General features: G+C 38.1%; 1 protein-coding gene across 1 annotated transcript; it reads right to left on the reverse strand.

Moving 5' to 3' along the window:
• Positions 1-551: 551 nt before the first annotated feature.
• phb2a (prohibitin 2a) lies at positions 552-7,818 on the reverse strand. The gene is made up of 10 exons (XM_053486100.1): positions 7,708-7,818; positions 4,706-4,838; positions 4,406-4,490; positions 4,136-4,215; positions 3,824-4,008; positions 3,590-3,719; positions 2,688-2,791; positions 1,915-1,992; positions 1,698-1,774; positions 552-1,121 (listed from the first exon to the last, which is right to left on the reverse strand). Exons 1-10 carry the CDS (start codon positions 7,726-7,728, stop codon positions 1,103-1,105), a joined length of 912 nt encoding a protein of 303 aa, XP_053342075.1. The 5' UTR covers positions 7,729-7,818; the 3' UTR covers positions 552-1,102.
• Positions 7,819-21,853: the final 14,035 nt, after the last annotated feature.

Genomic DNA, 21,853 nt, shown 5'->3' on the forward strand with positions numbered 1-21,853 from the left:
TTAAACTTTAAGAGATAAAATAAAAAATTTACATCAAGAAAAATTGGAAAATCTGAATTTTGTTTTTTAAATAAATTAACCTAAAGAAAGTTGTTCTTGAGCAGATATTTTATCAAATCCCTAAATCTTTGTGGTTAAACACTGTTAATACTAAAGCAGAATACAAAAGTGATTTAACTAAAAGTGTAAATACTGAAGCACAGCAAATCTTTTCATCAACAGGAAAAGAAACAAACATCTGTACGAAGAACCTATACCCTATACTCCTCTCCCCTTATCTTGTAGTCTGAACTCACACTCAGTTTGTTTCTATTAGTACTCCATAAACCCATATACCCTGCTGTTGCATGAGTTGCATTTGATACTGGAACATGATCAGCTTTTATATTTAATTATATAATAATATCAATATGGTAGAACTGACCTGATCAACAGTAGTTCTTGAATCATGTACGTACTCAAATACCAGTTCATTTGATGGTTTAAAATTTCAGTCCCGTGCCCATTCTTGTTCCTACCACATAACTGAATCACTATAAGTAAAACAAAAGAACACAATCAGGCTTTTAGTCCGAAAAATCAAAAGATTTAATGAGTGTTGAGTGCTTGGTCAGATTACACATCGCAGAGGAGCCTGCTTGTCCTTAAGCTCAGGAAAAACAGCAGGGACAAAAACAAACTAAATACCAAATGTGTAAACAATAACTAATGGCTGAGTGAATCTTAATATACATTGTCCGATTTAAGAATATGTATTTGTGTATTCATAATACTATGTCTGTACCATATGGACAGTTAACATACCTACTTATTTCAATGCACTGGATTGTTAGACTGATTCTTCATTAGATAATAAGCCAAAAATTATGGTGAGACTTTTATGTAACCTTTGAACCCCATTAACAGATGGGTGGTGTCTAAACCATGTGTAATAAGTCTCCTTAAATGTGTGTTTGTGTGTGTTTTAATGGGCACCCAACGCCTTGCTGGACAGCCTGCACTTAGAGACAGGCACTGCTTAGAGAGGTCGGTTTGTAGTAGACGTTAAACAGCAGAGATGTTCAACACAAGGAATGCGCACACTCGCCTAGGACGATGCTTCTTATTTCCCCAAGGACAAACTGTAAAACAGGAAACACAATTATCATCATGTAATTTAAGGTTACACAGTAAAAATTACTTTGCTAACTTTTTTTTTTTGTTTGAATCTAAGTACTTCAATGAAAAAAAAAAAAAAATTAATTGATATGTGATTGTTATTGTGACAATCAAAAACACTAAGCATTATCAGTTTTTTTTTTCTCTCTGCAAACATACATCACTACATTCCCTATTCCCCCCCCTCCGCCCCCGGCCAGAGTACACAGACTCAAAATGCGTCATGCTTTCGTGGTGTAACCAAGTATCGCTAATCATTCTGTTCATGATTACGAGTGAAGCTCAGTGTGTATTAAAAGAAAGGGCTTGAGAGTCAAATTAACTCATCAGGTCAAGCTGATCTTCTGAACCAATTAGAGCATGACATGCAAACATCAATGATGCAGCTCTCCCCATGCGTACATAACATCTAAACCCTGCTACAGCTACAGAGGAAAAGAAAGAGATTCAGCCTTGACCTTAAAGCTTGTACGCTTTTAACAAAGCAACATTTCAAAATGTTCACATTGTTTCATAACAAGGACAGAAGAGGGCCTTACTTGTTGAAGGAGCTGTCCTGCAGGTTCAGCACTAGGCTGTCTGCATTCAGGTATACTTTATTCTGCGAAGTTGACACCTGCAAATACACACAAGGGCAAGATTGCTTCACATCCAGATTTATCTACAACCCATGCTTGTGTTATACAATCCTCAATCCGCCTGGCAGGGTGGTATTTTAATCATAAACACCAATGGGGTTACACGTTCTGATCTTACCGTCTTGGCGATGTTCTGGGCGGCTCGGATACGTCTCAGTTTAAGGTAGCCAGGATTCTTTGTTACGGCTTCACCCAGCTGGAATACACAAACGCACACAACACACACAGATAATAAAGACCTCATCCTGCATTTCTGTCCTCATCAGCAGAGAACAAACTGACCTGTGGCATGCAGTGTTACATCATATGAGGAGAAAAAAAAAGGAAAGAAAGAAGGACAAAAGAATACAATATAAAAGACTGCTTAGCTCCCATAGAGTAACCTTGAAAAAATGCTTACTGTGCATTAAATCTGTGACAAACTACAGTTTTGCTGAGAACTTATATTATATATGCACCTGCAGGAGGGCACAAAAAAATTGTATATGCAGTAATGTCTCAGGAATACTTTATTGCACAATGTTGTACTTAAGTGCTATTCATAGTGTATATTATGTTTATTTTTGTCATGTTATGGCACAGCTGACATTTTCTCCATCTACATTTAAGATAGTTTCTTGCCATTACAATTTTATTGCAAATTTTCATTACTCTATTAACAAACTAAACACAAAATTTACTACAAAGATATTTCACAATTAATAATCTTGATTAGAAAAAATAAAATCAGTTAAGGGGTGAGGGGGTGCATCTCATCCAGAGTGATCTCTTCTGTTTAGCCACACATTTTGTGTACCAAATTAACAACCTTAAACATTAACGAAAACCAACCGGGTCATATTCAAGTCTACTTGCGTCTAACTAAATTAAATAAAGAGGTGAAATATTCACCATTTTAGCAGCCTGAGCCTCTCCCTCAGCCTGGATGATCTTCTGCCTCTGGTCCTGCTTGGCCTTCTCCACGTAGAACTGAGCTCTCTGGGCCTCCTGCTGGGCTGAACATAAGCAAAGGGCAAATCATGTGCGAGATTATTCATAAAATCGAAAAGCTGTAAACCGACCCGGCAGATTAAAAGTATTCTTGCAGTGTGCACACTGAGCAACACTGGTCTGCGGTATTAATGTAAGGATGCTGCATGGACATAAGTGACAATGCTGCCTCCTGATGGATGATTATTGTAAGAACAAAGAACTTTTTTGTTGTTGTTGTTGCTTAGAACACATTGTAAAAGCGGTAAAGAATTATTAACGTAATGTACAATAAACGGGTCCCTTACCAGAGTGAAGCTGGTAAGACCCACAAAAAAAAAAAAACTATAGAGATTCAATCCAAGCCATTGTATTGTTTGGATACATGACATGTTCCATGTAGACAAGAGCTTTACAGTACCTCTAGACCATCAAACTCACTGAGAATAACGTAAACCGTTTTTACCAGTTGGAAGCTTTTTCCCCCTGGACATGATTACAGTCCATACAAATCAGACTACTCAAATTTTTCACCTTTTAATCAAGTTTCAGCGTGTCAGAGCAAGCCGAGTGCATTATATGTTTCATATTTTTAGACAAACTCTGAACACAGTCTAACAGTCATTAAGTTGAATGCAAAGAGATTCTGTCAACATCCAGTGAGACTAACTGGAAGTAAAATTTATTGGGCTTCTAGGGATTCTATAGGAATAGCTTTACAATATTTACAATTGTGATCAAACCATTATGACTTTAACTAATACTACTACTAAAGCAACTTGCTAACCTATGACCGGTAATACTGCTGTGCTAGGGTTCCTTACCGACTTGCTTGGCCTCCACAGCAGCTGTATACTCCTTGCTGAAGCTGAGTTCTGTAATGGCCACATCATCCAGAATGATGTTGAAGTCTTTAGCTCTTTCTATTAGCTCCCTTCTGATCAGCAGAGACACCTAGACACCCCATCAGGAAAATAAAATGTGACACAAATGAGTGCATTTCTAACTTTTTGATTCAGATCAATGAAAAGGTATATCGGTGTGGGTTGGGAGAGTACCTGAGCTCTCTGTGTGATGAGCTGTGAGGCATTAAACTTGGCAACGACGCTCTTAAGGACCTCGTTGACGATGGAGGGCAGCACCCGCTCATCGTAGTCCTGACCCAAGTGCTGGTAGAGGAAGGGCAGGTTGGAGGCGATGGGCCGAGACAGCACGCGCAGAGCGATGTTCACCATCTGAAGATCTGTAGGTGAAAAGAGGTATCACTTATGATGGCTATAAAAAAAACAATCAAATGAATTAATAAAATTATGAAAACAAAAGTTAAATTATCAAGAGTGCCAATACTTTTTTTCCTATCGGAAATATACCTTTGCTTCCTGTCAGAGATGAAATCTTGCGAGGTCTGGCTCGGATGTCATAAATGATCGGATACTGAAACCATGGTATTCTGGTAACATTTATTAAAAATGAATTATTTTTTTAAAGTTGCAGAATACATTTTTATTGCTTACCAGTCTCATAGCACTCATACATGTGTCTCATTAAAACAACACATTTTTATGCTTTTGTGGTGTATATGTACATTTATGGAAATGACCAAAGTAGATGAACATAAAAAAGGGTGAAAGATATAAAACCTGAAATGCAGTCCCTCTGCCAGCACTGTGTCCATCTGAATGCCTCCAATTCTGCTGAAGATAATTGCCCTCTGTCCACCTTCCACTGTAAGGACAATCAGACAACTGTTAGTGGACAGACAACCTAATGCCTTGATGCAGCTACACTGATAAAGCCTTAAATACTGTATTCTGTATGTATATCTAGACATTTCTCTGCCTCATTAAGTATCCTAAAGGCGATTATAACAAATAGATGAATCTCTATTAGCTGTGTTTTAGTACAAAGTGACCTGTGGAATGTTATAGCAACTGTGTTACCTGTGTATGTAGCTTCTTTAACACCGTAAACCAGCGCCCCAGCACCGATGAGCAGTTTGATGCCGAGCCCGGCTCCTCGTGGACCCCCGGAGGACATCCGGCCTGCAATCTGCCTCAGTTGCTGCAGAAAACCCTGCGAAGGAAGAGATAAGAGAGAAACAGGTTTTAGCCCTTTTTGGAGGAAAAAAAAAAAACAGAGTATAATAAAAAAAAAGATGTCACAATTATTCTGCACTGCTTTTAACTTTTGCCACATAAATAAATATTTTGTATAAGCGCTCAGTATTGCACTTTGTCTTCCATCTCATTTTACTTAAACTGATTCTGCTTGTGGTTAGTTCTTGTGCTTGAACCCTACAGGTGCTTGAACCCTACAGGTGCTTTCACATATAAAGCACTTTGAAACCCCAGTGTACTCTCCTCCTCTATAGATGCTTTAGGGAGGTGATAAAACAACAATCACACTCAAGTGAGGACCAAAATAACAGGTTGGAGAGTATCTAAGTGAAGTGGTCACTGTCCATTTTCAAGTAAACACTACCTGCAGCCTGAAAGTATTCTAAATGTACTTGACTGTAGAGAGTAACCCAAATGTTTTTTTTTTTAGGCAGAGGTCCAAAAATGAGCCACGAGACACAATTGTGACTTACAAAGCTGTAGAACTTATGTATGGGAATCACAAGGAACAGGACGATACCTGATCACCACGATACATAGGTAAATATTTGTTTTGTGATTCTACAAATATCACATTCATATAAAGGTTGCAATTCATATTTTCAAATTTTATTATAATTCTAAACAAACTTAGCAAATAATTCACTTCTACCACACAGGATGCAGAACTGCCTGTCAATGTGTGAATGCACATTTAGAGTGTGCCACCAATAGGATTATGGGGTAACGGCAACGTTTTACCACCTTAAATGCAAACATGCAAATAATAATTAAAAAAAAATTAAAAACATTTATTTTGTTGTGAAACATGGATTGCCACACAAAAGAATCATGATACATCCCTTACCAAGGCAGGTCTGCAAGCTATTTTGGAGCTGGCGCCCAATTTCGAACCAGTTCTTCTGGCTTCCCAATTTCAAACCAGTTCTGGCTCTCAGACAGAAAAACCAGTTGCATAATTCCATACTATTCCAGGATAAAATATGCAACGGACAGCTCAATTGCTTTCTAGTAATGATAAGAAGAACTGCTCACATGGCCATGATGAAATTCGCCATTGTTGTTGCTGTGCTTGCCATTATCGTTTTTTTGCCCACTAGCATTACTGGGAAAGTAGAGATGTCTTTCTAGTCCATGGAAAAACAAAGCCAATTCTTTAAAAGGTCTGCTGTTGAACTGGCCCTAGTATTTTATAAAAGGTCATTTTCAGTCCCAGACACACCTCACATTTTTCCCCTTTTTGGTCTGTTTATCTACATGCAATAAAACAAAAATTAAACAAAAACAGAAAACCAAATCAAAAGCAGATTTCTTTTCCTTCACATTCATATTAAAAATAACAGTGGCCAGCATCACAGAGTGCTTGGAGCATACCCCAGGAGACTTAGGGCATGAGGCGGGGCACACCTTGGACGGGGTGCCAATCCATCGCAGAGCACACACGTATTCACACACTCAAATGCTCATTCACACACTATGGGCGATTTAGGAATGCCAATTAGCCTAAACTGCATGTCTTTGGCATGCACACAGACACTGAAGTTGGAGTCAAACCTAGACCCTGCAGGTGCAACGCAACAGTAAACTGTGCCTGTATGTCATACTGTGAGGTAATAATATATCTGTTAAATCATTGGAGCAGTGTGAGGAGCGGATGTGAACACTATAAACAAGTAATGGTAGCATGAGAGTGTCAGGATCTGCACACAGGCAGAGCCGTGGGTAATTTCTAGTAATTAAAAAAAATATTTTACAAAAGGACATTTTTAGTACTAGTGACACCTCAGCTATTTTCCAAAAAAAAAAAAAAAAAAAGACAAACAAAACCAAAAGCATATTTCTTTCCACTCAGTCATACAAAAAAACTAAAACAAACAAACACCTTACAGCTTCTGGTTTGATTCATGATCACCTGGGGTTCCTCTGGGTTTCCCACGTTTCCTCCAATGCAAGTTTACCGATTGAACTGGTTTAACTAAATATGAATTGCTTAGTCTGGAATGCACACAATATTTTTTGGCTCTAACATGACCCTAACATGGTATGTATACCCATAATAAAGAGCTTAATGTGGATGGATGGATGAATGGATGAATGATTGAATAAGTGAGTGGCTCAGAATGGTTCACTATGCACGATTTGAGACATGGCTTGTTCTATGTCAAAATAGAAACAGATTCACTACAAGGTCAACGATGGATTTCAATGCATCACAATTCACAAATGAATTTCACTAAAAATGTCCACACACAGTGTTTAATGTTAGAGTGTAGTGTGCTCTTTATTATGCATGTCTTTATTCCGGCGCGTGCGTAAAACCTTAGTTAGTTTCACGAGCACAGAATTAAATAAGATTCCAGAAAAAGAAAACAACTCACGTGACGCAGACAATTTGAAATGAAAATTTTAAATTCTAACGGTTTGTCCTTAAATGCTCACGCGCTGAATGGTTTACCCTGTCCTCTTACTAGCACAACTAGCTAATGTAACGGTACCTCTAACCCGTACACATCGTTAACATGTTGTGTAACTGAATTTCACATTAATGTCAGGGTTTTAGCAATATACACACATACGAATGATTGTTAAATGTTCATATTTTATATTAGTATATAACAGTAGACACACACGCACGCGCAAAATATTAACGCAATATCTCGGCTAAGCTTCTAGCTAGCCAATAAATATCACAGAGCACATTCAACTAAAAATGATAAATAAATCAAACGACACGCACCACTAACACATTTAAACACTACATTAGATGATCAACGTCATAATTATTTACGGATTTTTTATTTTATTTTAATAAGGTAACGACTTACTCCAGGCTCGTTCCCAGCCATGCTGCCTCTTCTAGTGCTCTCAAACTGACACTCCAAGGTCACGAGAAAACACTTCCGGTTCAACCGTGATGCATGAGGGGATTTGAAGTATCAACGAACGATAATAATAATAACAGTAGTGACACTTGTGTAGAGTGTAAGAAAAAAAAAAAAAAATTCCAAACTAAACCCTAGTGGAGGCAAATCACAAAGTAGCATACATGACTGAATTTAGTCTAAAGTACGCTGTAAGGTCACCAAAACTTTCCAGAAGGTCATAGCCTTCCTATCAGCTCAATGCAGTCCAGCCATTCTCCCCTGACATTTCTCTTCAATGAAACACTAATAATTCACCTAAAGAGTTAGTGTATTTAGTTTTTTTTTTTTCACATCAATGTGAAGGTTTGAGTCCCACCTTCAGGCCTTTGTGTGTGGAGTTTGCTTGCTAGGTTTCCTCCGCGCACTCTGGTTTCCTCCCTCAGCCCAAAGACATGCAGATTACACTAATTTCCAAATTGCCCATAGTGTTTTAGTGTATGAGTGCATGTGCTCTGCAAAGAACTGGAACCCTGTCCAGGGTGTACCCCACCTAGCGCTCCGAGTCCTCTGCTATAGGTAACCCTGTGCAGGATAACAGGTATAGAGAATGAGTGAGAGACCCCATGTATGTAAACCCAAGACTGGCTGATTAGATAACTGCATGGACAAACAGGTTTACTGGTTACAGGTGTTGTTCTTAATTATGGAATTTAGTATGTACTACATGTCCACCACCGAATACATCATACCAGTTGTGCTTTACAATTGGTACACTATACAGTCATTCATTAAAACAAAACAAACAAAAAACAGCTTGAATTGAGCAGACATAATCCATATATTTGCTCATGCCTAAAAAGATTCAGTCATATGTATATTACAACATTTATCTTTTTCTATTAATAAACAGTTTAATATAAACCTATGTATAATTTTATATTTATAACTGTTTAGTCATGTTTAAGTTTACTTATGGCTCCGCCCATGTGCAGATCCTGATGCTTGCATGCAACCCATACCTGAGAATGGAGATTGTGGTCAACTCGCTGCCACTCCTCATGCTGCTTCAATTTTTTGGTGGCCCCTAGTTCTGCCTGTCATATGCTCTACAGTGTAATCATTAGCTATGAGCTTGGCCCAACGCACCTGGTGCATTCGATGAGGAACGCCTGTGGCACAATCACAGTATGATTTAAAAGTGGATGGCGCTGCCTTTTGGAACAGTTAGTGAGGTATGCCTGTGATACACCCACAAGATGACATATACATACTGTAACAGTGGGTGAGAAATGCATGTGGCATGCTCACACTATAACATAAAAGTAGGCTGCCCATTGCTCACCTTGGCAAACACCACCGCCACCGCAGCCACACACACTCTTTCTGTTTTATATAGAGAGATTTTGCAATGGTAAATATTATCGTTGTGTTTTAATTTAATTAATAATTCATTCAAATAATAACATATGGTTCAATCAATCAATCAATCAATCAATCAATCAATCAATCAATTTAACATTAATTAGGCATCAAATTGCACACATTTATCTTTTGGCATGTATCCACCAGAGGGCAGTGTAACCTAGCTGTTTGTGCCTACAGTATTACTGGATGTTTAAATTGCATTTGGAATTAATTTAGTAGTTAATTTTAACTACTTTATCCTAAGAATTATGGCTTAACGATTTTTTGACCATTATTACAATTATTTTGACATTGCGACATCAAGTTAAACTGCGATATTTAACTATTAATTATACAATTTTATACTCAAACATATTTATTAAGACGACACCAAATAACTCTACAAATGATAAGAGGGTATACATAAAATATAAAATATATATAAAATGGGAAAACTTGCACACAGTTTCTTCCTGCACACAGACAGTGGGTTTTCAGCAGTAATGTATTTTAAGTAGATATACTGACCCCAATAGCATATTCATCTTGTTACACAACCACCTTTTAATAACCTTTAACAAATTTGTAATAGCCTCATCACCTCGCTGTTTGCACTGTATCACTCCCAGATGGACAGCTGGCCTTGGGACTGATATATACATTTGCCTGTAGCGATGTGTCTGCCACCATGTCTGACATTTTGACCACCTACATCTGCCAGCCATGCATCTCCTTCACTGTTCACAACTGGACAACTGCACAGATAGGCTCTGTGAGATAGAATAACATGAAGGTTACCAAGTACACACTCGTCCATATGTCTATATATATGTATATACTCTTTGTGGCATCTGCCAGGTTAGGTGATTAAAGTCTCCTTAAAAGGTCTACCAGCTTATAAACATTAAGCTTAATGACAACACTTTGAACTTTTTTTGGGGCACATTGATGAGATTTCGAGCCTCTTAATAAACGAATTACCCGGAAAGCAAGCATGTGCACTGACACATCATGTTGTCACCAAGAGGTGTAAGGTCCCAGAGGAAGAGGTGATGATAGTGTGTGTTTCTGAACCGATCATGGTGTCGCTGCATGATATAATAAAACCAAAGTATTCACTGCCTGCTGTTCATTTAGTGTTATGTTTTTACAAATCATTTATTTTTGTGAAAAATTAGCAAAGAGCATCCAATTAGACAGGAAAGATTTACACGCTCTGTTAATATAATCATACAAGCAGCAGAGGGGTAGAAAAAACAATCTGTAGGTCTGGAAGGTGTTAATTAATTTTCAATAACAGCAGCTCTGACTGTAATGCAGCTGAAAATCGCAGGCTTATATTAATGTGCTCGTTTTAAATACATTATCGTTGCTATAGTGACACAGGTCATTCATAGGGATTTACGCTACACATAAGCAAAGACTAATAATAATGAACATTGCAAAAACATTGCATGCTCTTTTGATACGGCTGGAAAGTCTGTAAGGAAACTTTGATGTAACATTTAAGGAAGGAGTCTCCAGTGTCAGCACTTTGTAACAATACAGAATTCGTACAAAAAATACTCAAAACTACTGTCCCTACTGACACAGACTGCTTTATGTCCATAAAGTTTTATATATATGGCATTTAAAGTTTTCAAGGATTTTAATCAATGTGGTTTATGTCATTTTGAAGTTTAGCATCTGATCAAGTTTAAGATTTTATTTTGAGGGGATTTTGCAATATTATAGACATATGTCAATTGTTTTAATGAAAGTGTCTGTACACATGTGTACATGCAAACAGAAATATCCTTTAAATGGTGCAATAAGTGAAACATTAAGAAAAGCCTATTTTCACTTCAGGACAAAATAAATTCTCATTATGTAAAGGTAATCAAGCATAAAAGATTTATGTGTATTTACCAAGTGCAAACTCGGTCTTGCAGCATCACTGACTCATTTCGTGTTTGGATTGGTTTCTGCCTCACTTGTTTCTGCCTTTCTGGATATGAACATTAGCCAAATGATTAAAATGTGAAGTATTAAAGGGTTTTATTTATTTATTTAGTTTTTGGAAGCACATAGTGTAAATGAAACACCAGCGATTGTTACTAAGTGATACTTGCCCTGGCTTTCTCCTTTCATCCACACTCCTGATGTATCCTTGGGGAATGCAAACGGCACAGCTGGGGCCCAAATCCCACAGTGTCACCTTCCGGGGGTGTTAAATCACAAAAGGTTACACCGGAAAGAGACAGGAACAACAAGAAAAAGCGAATAGGTAGAATATTCAATACTGGCATCTACTGGACCTTTGTTGAGTTTTATGCATTAGAGAATACGGAAACCTTTTGACACTTTTAGTTTTCCAAAGTTCGGTGATAAAAGTAGGTTTTGCTTCTTGGCTCCAGCCAAATGCCAACATAGAAATCCCACCATTCTGCACCAGTCAGACTTACACAGATTTTCTCCTCTCCCAGTGGCAGGTGGCAGACTCGTGAATGCCGCATCAAGCCGAGACGATGGTGTGAATGTCTGTACGCTGCTCGCTGCCTTGTCATTGCACGACCTCGGAGCAGTTTGATATCAACCCATCTGGAGCCTTCCAGGCTGAAATGGAAAATTGGCATTCATTTCCATGCAGCTTTTTGACCTCTGGGCAGAAAAGATACAACTGCTAACAATGTCAAACCGCTACTACTTCTTAAACCTGTGGTCTGGATTGGTCATTCTTTTAATGAGAAGTTAATGATCTAAAATCTAGTAACTTGCATACATGTTCTTATTCTCTTTACAAGGCTGCATGAGGGTTGAGGGTTCGATTCCCGTCTCGGGTCCGTGTGCGTAGAGTTTGCATGTCTTCCCCTGATGGGTTTCCTCCGGGTATACTCTGGTTTCCTCCAACAGTCCAAAGACCAACATTAGGCTGGACAAGATTAGGCTAATTGGCATTCCCAAAATTGCCCATGTGTGAGTGTGTGTGTGTGTGTGTGTGTGTGTGTGTGTGTGCCTTGCAATGGATTGGCAATTAGATATTTTTCATTTTAAGAAACCGTAACCGTACATCCATGAATGATGATCCTGGCTGAGGTGGCACTGAGCCCTCTGCAAACGCAAGTGCAACGCCTGATGAATAAATCTTTTATTGATGTTGGTATTGTTATTTGCTTTATTATATAAAACATATAATATAAATATGAACAGATGCCATGTTCAAGTTTACCAGTACATTGTAAAACACTAAACCAACCACTAAACTACAACTCCTGTACAATTTACAGAGATTTTGCGTTTTAAAAAAAAAAAAATATATTGGTTTTGGTTTTTGTTCCCTCTAACATTTTAATCCCAATTTATTTAAATTAATGTCATTTGGTGTTGGTTTAAAAAGCAGCTTGCTGCCTGTGACTTAATATTAAATTATGTGTGTGTGTGTGTGTGTGTGTGTGTGTATAGGGAGTCTTTACTAAAACCGAACCTGTTTTCTATTTAACTGCACCTTCTTACAAGCCATTTCATCAGCTGTCCATTTCCTCAAACACATCTACTGAGTCAAATGTACCAGCGTGAAACGAGGCAACAAAGTAAGATGTGAAACGTACCAATTACATTTCACTTCATGATGGAGTTTTATTTAAAGAGCTTCTCATTAGTTCTCTATTGATGTGTAATTATTGCCTCTGTACTAAGAGGAAAGCTCTAATCCTTTCATTTCAAATCTCAGCCATGATTCAGTACTCACGCAGAGGATAAACAGCAGTGCATCTGTGCCAAGAGGCAGCCGAGAGCAGCAATGATGTCGATTTGGTTTTCTTAAAAACTTGGAGGTCTTGGAGGTGCAGATAAGTTTAAGCTTATCGTTTTTTTTTATTTTTATTACTTCTTGTATTGTTAACATGTAAAGTCTGTGTTGCTTGTTGAGAAATAAAAAATGTAAAAGAACGTAAAAGTAGGGCGGCGCGGTGGCGCAGTGGTGAGCACTGTGGCCTCGCACCTTCAGGATCGGGGTAAGATTCCTGCCTCTGGTCTGTGTGCGTGTTCTCCCCGTCTTTAGTGGGTTTCCTTTGGGTACTCACAGTTCAAAGACATTTATTAGGCTAATAGGCGTTTCAAGAGTGTGGTGTGTGCTTGCCCTTTGATGGATTGGTAGCCTGTCCAGGGTGTACCCCGCCCCGTGCCTTGTGTTCGCTGGGATAGGCTCCTAGCTTCCCGTGACCTGATGTAACAGAATAAGTGGTATGGAGATTGAGTTAGTGAGTGAGTGTAAAGACAGAGATCAAACGTTAATTCTAAACTTACTCTCTAATGTCAAGACAAAGGCTTGTGTGTGTGTGTGTGTGTGTGTGTGTAAGATTAATCTTCTTATAATAATAGAATTATATAATAAAGATAAAATGTTTGTGTAAAATCTAAACATTTGTTTGAGGATTTTTTTAGAAACCAATATAATTACTTCTGTCAGAAATATCAGTAACATCAGGTTTATCGGGACCGAGCTAAAATATTTTATGACATCCACTGTTCAATAGTAATTATGCAGTTTTGCTGCCCAAATCAAATAAATCCTCATACAACTACTGATGAATTATCCGTAAAAAATAATAATATAATTAAAAATTAATATGCACTAAAATCTAACCCTGAGGTATGCCACAGGACAAAACAATAAATTATGAGGACTTTCACTTAGAAGTAGAACACAAAGCACTTCCTCATATACAGTACATGATGTTCCTGCATGATATACCTGAGCCTGCCTGGAATTAAACACCGGTATCGGTTTGCTTTAAGATACCATTTATAATTTTGGGTAGATCAGATTCCATGGTTTACATTTAGCTGAAGGTCACCAGAAATGTATATAAGATATTGTTTTTTCCCACCTAAACCAATTACAGAAGAGGTTTCAGAACAATTAGGAAACTTGAGTGAACAATAGATATAAAGGAAACTCAAGAACTGATAAGTCAGTATGAGACATATCCAATAATGGGTAAACAACAGTGTTAAAAAAAAGTTTGCAAGAAATGCCAAATGTCAGTGAATTATCCACAATGCAAAGTAAGCAATGACCAATTACGTTCATTTCTTTATTCGACAGTGTGATGAGGAAAAAGTTTAAAGGTCAAGTGTCTGAGTAAACATGAACCACAATATCATAAAGATCTAACAGGGGTGACGGATAAAACTGACTCGACATATTGAGATATGACAGTAGCTAAGAGTTTATCAATGTAGCTATTAAAGATGAACGTCTTGATGTGTCTGTAATGTCAGTAATAAAAATGTAAAAAATGTGTAGGTTAAATTTTAATATCTATTAACCAGACAAACATGAGGCCACTTTAAACAGTACTAGTTGGAAAATTAACTAATGGAGCATTCAAGAATCTTATAGAGATGACAGGATGTTCTGAAATTTGCTTTGGGATCAATAAAGTATCTATCCATCCATTCATCCATCCATCCATCCATCCATCCATCCATCCATCTATCCATCCATCCATCCATCTATCTGATGGATGAAACAAACGAAGTGCCCATGATTAATCAATTAAAATAGTTATCTTTGGTAAATTATTACGATATAAGTGGAATAAAACATTCTTCTTGTCAGATCAAATGAGACAATCTTGTCATTGATTATTTTTCTGGAACAGCACAACACACTGTGCTCTGCCAAGTCTTTTGTGCCTTGTGCTGCTCAGTTCAGCAAGGAGCTACAACATTTTCTGTTTACTGCAGTTACATAGGGGGTGATTTGGATTGCTAGGCTTCCTCTGAAAAACAGGGTTATTCCATGATCCATTTAAATGACATTTTAAATAAGAGCCCAAAAGTTAAAACTCTAAATTAGATGCACACATCTTATAAATTGTGCAGCTTCCTGTTTAAAATCACGTTCATTTCCATTCATTATAATCAGAGCACGTGCTGTTCTCCGGCGATCCTGTCTTTCACTACAGCATAATCATGTACAATTATCAGTCCTGCCTCTGAGTCAGCCATATTCATTTTCTTAATGTTCTCTCTAACCATACGGCTTCCATTTCTCATATTACCTCTACTTGTTTTGCCGGTTAGCATTCTCTGAGATCCCACTTTTTTATATTAAGGCGGGTTTGACAGCTGGCTGTCAATGTACTTAATTTTAGTCTGTTTTGGAACAAGTGGAAAATTTTCAATGAAAGTAATAAAGAGAAGTCATTTTGTGGATTCAGGTAATGTGGGATAAATACAATTTATGGCTGAAAGTACGGTACGTGGGCACCTAAGTACTGAACATCCCATTCCAAAAGCATGTCCATTAATATTAAATAGATCTCCATTTGCTACTGTCTTCATTCTTTTCATAAGGATTTTAATTTCATTTAAGACCATGTGATGTGGTGATAGGTCAATTTATGATTAGAAATGAGTTTGGTTGAGAAGAGCTGGGAAGACCTGAGAAGACCTGGTGCCTTCATAGAGCTCACTATTAAAGCGAGAGGTTAATGCCATAGCATAACGAGAAATTCCATACAATTGGGTGCTTCCATTTTTGTGACAGCAGGTTAAACAAGATGAACCATATATGGGTGTGATGGTCAGGTGTCCACATATTTTTGGAAACATTGTGCATGTGCTATGTGAACACCAACATCCAGCTGCTAAAGCTGTATTTAATACAGGATTATTCTACTTATAATAATGTTTCATCATTTGAAGGGGTGTGGTTTATTCTTAAAGGCAGACTGGTCAGCACATGGTTCAATTAGAAATGATTCCTTGAGTAATGTTTTTAATTTTCCCTCCTTTAACTACACAGTAAAATCTCTTGTGCTGAAGTAACACTTTCATTTCATTTGAAACTTTTAGAGGTCCAGCTTGACCTATATAAAAAATGTATAAAATAACACTAAGTAAGCAGTAAAGACAGTCCCATATGTCCTGAACAAACCATGTGGATAAAATGAAAAAAGTCGTTATTCATTTTACGCTGGATGTTGCGTATTTTGAAAGCAACTGAATAGTTGTTTTGTTTTAAAAGAGAATATAATGGAAAAGTTTTTTTTTATGATTTAATAAAAAATGTGAAACATCCATATATTCTACATAAATTCCACATCAGGTGAAATATTGCGAGTCTTTTTTTTTGTTGTTTTCATTTTGTTGATTATGGGTAACAGCTCATGAAAATCTAAAAATCCAGTATCTCAAAATATTAGAATATTTCCTAAAATCAATACCACAAAGCAGAAATGTCTAATTATATCCAAGGTATGTTCATTTATGCACTTAATCCTCGGTTATGGGTGCTTTAGCACAAATTACTGCATCAATGCGGCATAGCATGCAGACAATCAACCTGTGGCACTGCTGAGGCATCACGGAAGATCAGGTTGCTTTGATATCAGCCTTCAGCTCATCTGTGTTCTTGGGTCAGGTGTATCTCATCTTTCTTTTTGAAAATACCACATAGATTGGAATTCAGGTAAGGCAAGTTGGCTGGCCAGTCAATCACAGTAATATCATGGTCAGCAAACGAGTTGGTCGTATATTTTGGCTCCTTGACCAGGTGTTCCCGAGTCCTCCTGCAAAAAGAAATCGACACAATGAAGTCTATAAAATCTCCTGGTATACGGCTGCATTGATTTGGACTTGATAAACTACAGCGGACTGGCACCAGCAGATGACATGGCACCCCACATCATCATTGACTCATCGGCCTATAAACTTGGACTTGTGAAGATGGTGGCTCTTGATGCACTGACCCCAGCCTCACTCCATTTAAATCAGTTTTGATCTTACAGTCATCCCTGTTGCTTGTGCACCTTTTCCTATCACACCTTCTTATTTCAGAGACGTCAACATTATATTTGGGAGAAAGAACATGAAGATTCACCATAACTTAGAGGGGAAAAAATTCCCAGCTCTTGCTTTTTCTGCTAGTGATGACGTTTCCTCATTTCCTCAGTGCCATTTAGTTGATGTTGTGGTACACACTCACACTCATAAGAAAACGTTCAAACACCAGCTTTTACCAGTGTCCTTTAAAGTTCCATAATGTCTGAGACATCACTATGAATAGGCACATTACTCAGTCTGTTCCTGAACTTTACGTGCATTGTCTTCCAAACAAACCCATTACGAATTCTGTCTTCTCAGCATCAACATGAAAGATAAAACCATGGCAGGTTATTTAAGAGGATTGAGCTGCAAAGATAACTGAATAATCTCTCAGTAAAACCAAATTCAATTAACATGGAGGCGTGATGGGGAACCTGTGACATATCATGTTAGAACTGGAGATGGATTATGACATAGTTACAACATTGTATTCGATTTAGTACCACAGCGCTTTCGAATGTTTTGATTCTGATTAGTCTGATTAGAGGTGTTGATTAATGTTCTGTAAAGTACAATTTGTTCTTAACGGAATGAAAATTGAAACCACTGAAAAATTACTGTATCATAAAATGAAGAAAATGCTCCAGGGTGTGTTATACTGCATCATACCACCACGTTCCCCTATAACAGCATACCCTGTTGTGTTTTTTATTTCTTATTTGTTGATTTGTAAGATTACACCTGGTACTATTAACGACTGCCATCAAGACATCCCGGAGCTCCAGTTCTCTTCAAACTTTCTTTACGCTGTTTACCCTTTCCAGAAAAAAAGTCACATGCGATAAGAAGCGGATAGCAAATGCGAAAAACTAAATCCCTTTGTCTGGCCCACATACTGATATAAACCTCTGAATCTAAATCTGGCTCGAATTCAACCTCGATAATTCCATATCTATGGTAATATTTATATTTATATAAATTATACTTATTTTATACTATAAGTATACACTTTATTAGTGGCAGTGGTAGCTCAAAGGGTTAAAGCACTGAGTTACTGATCAGAAGATCGGCGGTTTGATCCCCAGCTCCACCAGGTTGCCGCTGTTGGGCCCTTGAGCAAGGTCCCTAACCCGAACTGCTCCAGGGTCGCCGTATCATGGCCCTGCGCTCTGACCCCAGTTACGCTGGGATATGCGAAGAAGCAATTTCCCTCTGGGATTAATAAAGTACTTCTTCTTATTATTATTATAACATATTATAACTTAAAGATTAGGGCAAATGTTTCTGAACCTTTGGCGATAAGTTTTATACCTTTTAGATATACTTTAAAAAGATTTCTGTCTTCTTATAGTGCCTCCTGGGGGGGCACATTGCTCTTCATCCTCCACTATATTTCTTTGTGCAGTTTCTAATTGTGTTACTTGGTCCTGATCTGCAATATCAGAATTCCAAACTTTTAAATAAATCAAATTGAATAAAATCATTTTTATTTAAACAGAACATAAGGGTTAAATGCAAGACTCTTGAACTCTTGCCTGAATCTCTGTACAGTAAGACATTTTCTAAGCTAAAACCTGTTTTTGTGCCCTGTTATGCATATTTCTCAAAGTGCTGACATTCTCGGCGTGAAAATTGATTTCTTTTCTGCAGATAATTATGAAAGAGAACTCCGTAGTGGAAAGAAAGTGAGGATTTACAGCTGCAGAGTTTACAGTCCTGACCTCATTTTGGAGTTATGGTTTGAGAAAGGGGAGGGATATTAAATTACACTTGCACGGTTCAGCTCATTAATTTGAAACCAACAGAATGGATGACTGGAAATGAATAGGCCGCGAATGGGAAGCCTCGCTGATTAAACCTGGAGTGCCACACTGAGCAACACACCATCAATCATCATAAAAGCCTCCCACAAGCCCCAGAACACGGGGGCTTCTCTCTCTCTCTCTCTCTCACACCATCTCTCTCATTCTCTCTCTTCTTTCTTACAGACAACATTAGTTTTGCGCATTTCAACCTGAGACCTGTTATAGGAAAGGATGAATGTGCAGTGTTGTGTCGGAAGTTCACAGGTCATTTGTGTTTTATGTCTTGGGGAAAGCTAGCTTTCTGAATCAATACCAGATAGACTCAGTAGGGAGAGCTGTTAACAGGAATGCACCATAAAACATTCATCACTTAAAAAACGATTATGATTGATCAAAATAGTCGATGTGCCAATGAGTTATTTTAAGTAAAAAAAAAATCCCTGCCAGTAGTTTTGCAGTAGTTGTTTAAATAATACAAAAATGTAAACAGAAAATTCTGGCGAATCAGTTAATAATATGATTTATTCCTAAATTTTTGACATTTGTTAAGTTATTTTAAAAATTTGATATATTTTGTACAAGTCAGCTGGTTTTTTTTGCTTATTATGCATGTGCTTTTTTGATGTAGGTGTTTTTTATGGGAGTGAACAAGCTGCACTGGGTTTCTAATTGTCCTCCCAAATAGCACTGTAGCTCCTGGGTCCCTGATTTAACCCCAAGCCCAAGGCACTGTCTGGAGGTTTCCCATATTCTCTGTGCTTTTGTATAGCATTCTTTTTTGTTCGCTCTTTAAAAAAACATGCACGTCAGTGGATTGCTTATGCTAAGCTTATGCCTCTAGGTCTGAATAAGTGTGTGATCATGTGTGTGTGTGTGCGTGTGTGCGTGTGTGCATGGTGTTCATAATGGACTGGCATCCCATTCAGTGTGTAGTCCCATCTTGTTCCCAATTTGTTTGAACCACCATGACAGAGGTTGCCAGGGTTGCATTTTTACTCTGAAGTGGGCCAGTTTCAGAACAAGGTATGCAGGTGGAAAAAAAAATCAAGCTATAAATATTTCCATAAAGCAATGTGAAGGTTGAAAGCTGTAGATGAAGACACTGTGTTTATGGCATACATAGCCAGTTCTGTTTAGTGTTATACTGAACGGAGGAAATAGAGATTACAATTGCAGATACTGGAAATAAGAAATGCCTGTGCACCATGGTGAAAACAAAGTCTGACAAACAGTCAGAAAAAAGCTAAGAAAAATGTATATTACTTTATGGGCTGGTAGTCCAAATCATTTTATTCAGCTGTGGCACAGAATAACGTTCATTTTAAAGATGTACATTATTTTTTGCCATCCTATCAGGTTTTCCCATACTGTACACAGGAAATAGGAAATGTGAAATGCTAATACAGTATTGATTAATATGGATGAAGTTACAGTATAAAATACACTATATTGGCAAAAGTATTTGCTCAACTGCCTTCAAAGCCATTTAAACTTGCCTCCCTTTGCCCCCCTGTTACATTCCATTTAAACAGTATATGGAACCCTCCCTTATAAATTTTTGGCTTAAGAATTAAAATTTTGCAAGGAATTTGCATCGGCATATGAAGCATTAACAAGGGAACCAAACTGAACTGAATGCCGACTAAGTTGTGCAACATCCAGTAGCCGTTTGCTTCAGTGGAAAGCTAAGTAAAGTCAGTACGATTTTTTTTTTTTGTGAACAAAAGCTTATTTGAAAGAGTCAATTATTGTATGTATAAATTTTTTAAAAATGTTATATTGGTAATATTTTTGGGTGGCTGGAACGAATTATCTGCATTTACATAAATTCTTATTGGAAAACGTGTATCGCTATATAAAAAAAGTCACCTTAAAAATTTGCCAATGAAATTCAAATGCCGAGGTTCTGCTATATCTATCCATCTAGGTACCTCTGTAGTCCAACTACAGAGACCAGTGGTGACCTTTGTATTTATTCCCATTTTACAACAGTCATATGACCAACTATGGTCAACATTGACATGCACATTCACACACTACGAGCATTTTGGGAACGCCAGTTATCCTAATCTGCATGTCTTTGGCTTTTGGAGGACACCGGAGTACCTGAATGAAACCCACCAAGCACAGGGAGAACACGCAAACTGCAATCAAACCCAGACCCTGGAGGTGCGAGGCGACAGTGCTTCCGCTAAAGCTTCTTTGTAACAATGACCATTGTTAAAAGCGCTATATAAATAAAACTGAATTAAACTGAATATTAGGCGATTTGGTGGATTATCCGGGGTCCGGGTTAGCACTGTCATCTTGCACCTCCAGGGTCCGGGTTCAATTCCCAGTCAGGTTCAATTCCCGCATGGAGTTTGCATGTTCTCCCCGTGATCGGTGGGTTTCCCCCTGGGTACTCCGGTTTTCTCCCACAGTTCAAAGACATGAAAATTAGGCTAATTGGCGTTCCCCAAATTGCCTGTATAGGGTGAATGCGAGTGTGTATGTGCGTGCCCTAAGAAGGCTTGGCACCCCGTCCAGGTTATACCCGCCTGGTGCCTCCTGAGACCCTGTATGCAGGATAAAGCAGAATAGACCATGGATGAAGTGAAGTGAATTTAATTTAATATTTTATTTAAGGATTTATCACCTCATACAAATAGTTTTAACTAAGTACATTAAAAAAAACAATTCGATTTTATAGTGTCTAATCTAATATTTAGCCATTACATCGATATTGGAAAGGCTTACATCGTTTTTTAAACTCTTGCGCATGCGCGGTTAATCACGCCGGAGTCAGTCAATTAAGGTTATGGACTGTTGGGCTGTGGTGCGTTGTGTGTGTCCGGGGTCCGTCACCTCCCTGCACGGGCGTTACAGTGACTCTGTGGAGCACAGCGTGAATTATGGAGGAGCGCAGCCGCGTGTGTGAAAGTGCGGCGGGATGTATGATTTATGATCCGTGAGGCGGGTCCTGAGGAGGACCAATTGGAAATCCCGAGCACAGGGAGGAGGAAGAGTGCGAGGTGGGAGGGCGGTGTGAGTTGGGACATGTCCTGCAGCGCTGTCAGCGCCTTCCGTGGGGTTTAAAGCGT

Source organism: Clarias gariepinus, chromosome 25 (assembly GCF_024256425.1).
Source record: "Clarias gariepinus isolate MV-2021 ecotype Netherlands chromosome 25, CGAR_prim_01v2, whole genome shotgun sequence".
Lineage (NCBI taxonomy): Eukaryota > Metazoa > Chordata > Actinopteri > Siluriformes > Clariidae > Clarias > Clarias gariepinus.

What these genes read in the sequence shown, in the direction of transcription:
- phb2a (XM_053486100.1), bottom strand. Translation starts at nt 7,728, where the DNA reads ATGGCTGGGAACGAGCCTGGA. An exon ending in TGGCTGGGAACGAGCCTGGA is followed by an intron (nt 4,839 to 7,707) that starts GTAAGTCGTTAC and finishes CTTCCTTCGCAG; the next exon opens with GGTTTTCTGCAGCAACTGAG. An exon ending in AGGCTCAGGCTGCTAAAATG is followed by an intron (nt 1,993 to 2,687) that starts GTGAATATTTCA and finishes TGTGTATTCCAG; the next exon opens with CTGGGTGAAGCCGTAACAAA.